Here is a 5,709-nt window from a genome sequence, read left to right as displayed (position 1 = left end):
TACCCTTAAAACAATTGAATCTTTTCCATTACCATATGCTTGATGCCCCCACACAAGGGCCTTTTTGTATTTTAAAACGTTTCACTTAGGTTATTAGGCATACCTCAATCGGCCTTACACAATGTGCCCATGTGGAGTCGGGCCCAGAAGGCTACACCATGCTCCCACATATTTAAGGCTTTGCAAGTCGAGATACATGCCCTCAATGGCTAAAAAAATTAAATATAAATACCCAAATTGTTTTAATTTTTAATTGAATGGCGTTTTATGTTTTTGAAAAGATTCAAAAATGCCCCAACAAAGAAAAATTGTTGGAATAGCTATTGCTCCTATGGAAGGTTCCTTAATTCGGGCGTATTCGGTAAAACTAGCTGGTAGCGGGTAGCTTGTAGCGTTTTGTTAAACGTTACATGAAATAGCATTTGGATTTGGAGCATTTTATTTAAAGTAAACGCTAGAAGCTTGTAGTGTCAAACGAGACTTTCTCTTCAAAACAGAGCGTTTTGTTAAACGTTAGAAGTTAGAAGCTCTCAAACTCTCTATACCGAACACGCCTCTAGTGGCTCAGCGATTAAAGTGCTTTTTTTTAAAGGGTTTTTGGTTTTTTGCTGGATTCTTTGTAAAAAAAACAATTGGGCTTTAAGGGTTTTTTTTTGCTGGTTCTTTAAAAAACTATAACAAATTCGACTCCAAAAGTACCCTTATATCATCTTGAAAAATTGTCACCTTTATGAAACGGAAAACCGAAAGAGTTCATTCAATTCTGAATACTTTTTTATTCCTTCAGATAAAAGGCATGAAGAAATCCAAGCGATCAAAGGTATCACAACGCAAAGATGGGGTAGATTTGATCAGTAACATGCCAGATGCTATTCTTCTTTTGATTCTTTCACGTCTTCCATCCACAAAAGAAGCAATCCGAAGCAGCATTTTGTCGAGACGATGGAGGAATTTGTGGACTGCAATTCCGTCTCTGGATATACGTTACAGAAAGAAATTCAAAAAAACCAAATTCAAAGAGTTTGTATATTGGGTTCTAGCAAACAAAACCGTAGATCTGGATAGGTTTCGTCTTTGTTGTGATGATTACTACAGTATGTCAAGAGTCTGGCGGTGGACTCATATGGCAGTCAACAGAAACGTTAAACAACTTGACGTGTCCTTTTATCCCAAGGACGAGACTAAAGCAATCGAATTTCCCCATTGTCTGGTGACTTGTGGTTCGTTGGAGGTATTAAGTTTCCATGGAAGTTATATCAGCAGTCGTCTAAGTTTGCCGAGGTTTAAGGGGTTTCTGGCACTTAGGTTTCTTAAATTGACCGATGTTGACTTATTAGACGACAGAGTTTTGGTAGAAGATTTTCTCGAAAGCTGCCCATCCCTTGAGGATCTGTTTTTATCTGACTGCGTGTTATGCAAACTTGATCTTCTTTGTATTTCATGTCCGAAGCTCAAGACGCTGAGTATTGACTGTGAAGATGAAGATGGGCGCTGTTGTGACATTAAGCTTTCTTGCCCAAAACTGGTGGATTTGGATTTAACAGGTCATATAAGGTGTAATTCTTTCAATGAACGTCTAGACTCCTTGAAGCAAGCTGTGATTGAACCTAAATTGGCGGGGAACACCATATCCGTGCTGTTTCCTGGAATTTCTGGTGTGGAATCTTTGTGGATCGACCTTTGCTTCTTTAGTAAGGTTAGATGCGCATTCTCTTTATCCTCAATTATTCATTATTCATTTTGGTTAGGTTAAAATTTTTTGCAGTGGAATTTAATAGTAAAAGAGTTGACCCAAATCATGATTAAAACTTGATGACATTGATGGCATTGGTAGTTAAATTATATATACTCTTTGAAAGTATGATTGGTTTTCATCAAATCATGATCATTATTGTAGTGCATTGATGCTGCACATGATCCTTCTCTACCTAATCTGAAGATATTGTGGCTAACCACAACTATGGATGACTTCACAATGGAGAACTTCAACCAAGTTCTCAAATATTATCCCAAACTGAAGTGTTTCAAGATGAACATTGAAAAGGTATTCTCACGTCAATTGGTTGTCTTTTTTTATGTATCACATTCTTGAAGCACACTGACTCACTTTCACAACTTCCTTGGAGACTTGTTTTGTGCATATTAAATTACTAAGCAATTGAGCCAATAAATAGATTTTTCAAGAATTCATAACACCACAGTAGATTCTCGCACATCGTATGAAAAACTTATGCTTTTGTTTATTGATCTAGGATTTTCATGGAAAATACCAGTGGTTGGGTGAAGCTAAAACAAAGAGAATCTTGAGTAGAGATGTGAAAAGGGTCGAGTTTTTCAAATTCAATGGAGAACAACCGAAACTAGTTATAGACTGGACTATTGATATATTGCTTTTGTTTTTCACTTGGGTCTTGGGGTGATATTGGAGTCAGGTTCCCTCTTTTGAAGAACTGATTTCCTTGGATGCTTTTTGGATTTGGACTTTTGCTTCATTTTCATCTATTATAAACTATAAAAATACTTGTTTGGTTTTACAATTTTGTTCATATTCTGATGTAATAGTTTTTACTTTATTTAGGGCATATAGACAAAAGTGAGATACTGAAATATATAGTTTTTGGTCCTAACCGTTTACAATCCAAGCATTACTGCCGCCTTCCCCCATCACTCTTATACATCCATTGAACCACATCTTTCCTACAAAACCTACAAGTGTAAATACAAATATGAAACATCGGTATGTATGATATGACAGATATGTATGTATGTAAATGACATGTATGTAGAATAGGTTTGTACATTTAACATATAATTATTTATGTATGGGATCTATGTTGATGTGTGATAGGTATGTAAGTATGTATAACAGATATGTATGTAAATACACAACAGCTCACAAGTATGTTTTTTCATCAAAAATATCAGCAATCAGAAGTTAATAAAGGGATTAAGACAGGTAAAGAATTGACACGATCACAATATATCATCTCTATAGAAAAATTCTCATGCCAGGCATACAAACTTGAAGGTGTTGGTTGAGAAATTTGAGAGTATTTTTTAATAACATTTTATTTCGTGAAAATCTGATTTTAAAAGAGGACAGGTGTATTGGATCGAGTGAACACATAAGCTTCATTCGATTGTGTTGACGATCTAAAAATGTAACATTCGTGATTTTATTGTACGTAAGAAATTACGTATTTTAAATTTTAAATAAGTGAATAAAAGAGTTTTGAAGATTAACCAGTGATTTTAGCGCAAATCCAAGGTATGAGTACGATGTTGTTTTAGAGTCATGTTTTGTGAATTGTGATATTGTTTTCATTGTAATAGAGTATTTTATTTTAAATAATATAATTTAGAGTTGGTTATGCTGAAGGAGAGTCTTGGGGTCCCTACAAGAATAATTGGCAATACCGGCGACGCCTTTAACAGCGACGGCCACTTTTAGCGGCGACAAAAAAAACACGTTTTTTGTCGCCGCAAAAAGTGTGTGTCGCCGCTAAAGGCTTATGTTGGCAATCCGCGTAATTTCAACCTCATCCATCGATTTAAGTGATGATCAAACGACTAGGAGGACATAGGAAACCCGCGTTGTTTTCCCTCCAGTGTGTCGCCACTAAAGAGCACTCGTCGCCGCTAACGGTGTCGTCGCTAAAGGCTTATGCTGGTGATCCGCGTCATTTCAATCTCATCCTTCGATTTAAGCGTTGATCCGACGATGTAGAAAACCCCGCGTTGTTTTCCCTTAAGTGTGTCGCCGCTAATAAGTAGGCGTCGCCGCTAATGAGTATGTGTCGCCGCTAAAGGTCGTCGATAATAAAACCCTCTTCGTCCTCACTTTCTTTCCCGATCTTCTGTGCTTTCCCCTCTTCTCCCTACTCACTATCGTCAACTTCATCGGATTTTCACCAAAATCTTCGCAATGTCAACCCTCTTCTCCATTTTCTCATTTTCTTTTCATTTTCTCTTCTCCCTATTAAATTTCTAGCATTTGTGATGGTTGTCGGAATTTTGAGATCACCCCACCGTTCTCGCCGGAGTATACCGCCGCTACCACTGTTGTTACCGGAATTTTTATTTTTTGGATGTGTATTTTGTGTTTGTAGATGTGGATGTGTATTTGTATGTGTATTTGTATGTGCATTTGTATGTATATATGTATTTTGAATGCATTTAATGTATGTATATGTGTTTTTGTATGTGCAATTCTATGTATATGTGTATTTTGTATGTTTATTATGTACATGTATGTGTTTTTGTATGTATATTTGTATTTTGTATGTGTATTATGTATGTTTATGTGTATTTGTATGTATAGAAATAAATATAAATAGCAGCGACACTTTTAGTAGCGATGGAGAGCATTAGCGGCGACGCACCTTTAGCAACGACGGAAGGCAATAGCAGCGACAAATAGAGCAATAGTGACGAACTAATAGCATCGACCCTTTAGTGGGGACGTGTCGCCACTAATACCTTTAGCGGTGACATGTTGGACCTTTAGCGGCGATGTCGTTGCCACTAATGATCGAAATTCTTGTAGTGGGTTTTGGCTTTGGAAGTTTTATAAAAGTCAAAGTACGTTGAAATTGTTGATGAAAATGTAAATGCATTCTAAATTTCTAATGGTAATACAAAAGGGAAATGGTACAATAGATATGAAGAGAGTGTCTTAGGAGATTTAATCTATGGCACTTACTCATTAGGGCAAAAAGTTAGTCGTCCTTCCTTGCCAAGCTCTCTATTGTTAGGAAATCTGCTAGGGTCTTTACCACTTTTTTTAATGAGTAATGACATGTCATAACAGCTAACTGACGATTCATGAAGCTCTCCTAGCATTCTTCATAGCAAAGATAAACTCTTTGGGTCTATATTCTCTTCGATTTCATTTCGATAGATATCATCGTCAAACCGCTAAGTCTTTCTTGGGTCATTATGGAACGTAAGTAAGATTTCAAAAACTTCAATTTCGAAAAACTTCTTTCCGTAGATGGTATAGGTCATTGTGAGCATAATTCTGATACTCCGATCGATTGATTCATTGATGACTAATGACGATTGACCATGTATCGTTTTTGCCTTCTTGTGCATGGTGGACCGATCAATTAGCAGTTCTGGAGTCTGGACTATCACTTATGATTGGGCCCAAATATAATATATAAAAATAAAATTGGGCCCCTAAAAAATTTAGGCCCTATGCAGTTGCAGCTGTCCACTTTGCCTCCATTCAAAACCAGCCATGTTTAGTGGGAAATAGAGAACTTGGGAATCAGACCGAATACCCTAGTTCCGATTCAGTTTTACAAGTAAGTGTGCTCTTTAAAGACGTGTAGGGTTCCGAACCCCCGAACCGATAACCAAAGAACCGGGAACCAGCTTAGTGGGAAATGCAGAACTGAAAACTGGACTGAATACCCCGGTTTTGGTTTCGTTTCGGTTCAACCGGGTTAAATACTCATCCTTATATATATTATGAGGGTGAGCAAAAATAGAAAACATCGCATATATCGAAACCGAAACAAAAACCGATGGTGGGTGTATAGTTTTGCAAATACCGAGTGGAATTTGTGATTTTAATCGACTTTGGGTAGAATGGGATTGACGTGACCACTCACACAAAGAGAAGGAAAGAAAGATTTTGCTAATTGATCAATACTAATTAAAACATATGATTTCATATTAATATATTATAACTTATAATATATT

At 36.7% G+C, this 5,709-nt stretch overlaps 1 protein-coding gene across 1 annotated transcript; it reads left to right on the top strand.

Moving 5' to 3' along the window:
- Positions 1-689: 689 nt before the first annotated feature.
- Positions 690-2,847, top strand: LOC111897257 (F-box/LRR-repeat protein At3g26922). The gene is made up of 3 exons (XM_023893218.3): positions 690-1,696; positions 1,898-2,044; positions 2,253-2,847. Exons 1-3 carry the CDS (start codon positions 731-733, stop codon positions 2,418-2,420), a joined length of 1,281 nt encoding a protein of 426 aa, XP_023748986.1. The 5' UTR covers positions 690-730; the 3' UTR covers positions 2,421-2,847.
- Positions 2,848-5,709: the final 2,862 nt, after the last annotated feature.

The sequence above is a fragment of the Lactuca sativa genome, chromosome 5 (genome assembly GCF_002870075.4).
Source record: "Lactuca sativa cultivar Salinas chromosome 5, Lsat_Salinas_v11, whole genome shotgun sequence".
Lineage (NCBI taxonomy): Eukaryota > Viridiplantae > Streptophyta > Magnoliopsida > Asterales > Asteraceae > Lactuca > Lactuca sativa.
The sequence above is the reverse complement of the archived record's forward strand: the minus strand, read 5'-3'. Positions and strand labels throughout refer to the sequence as shown.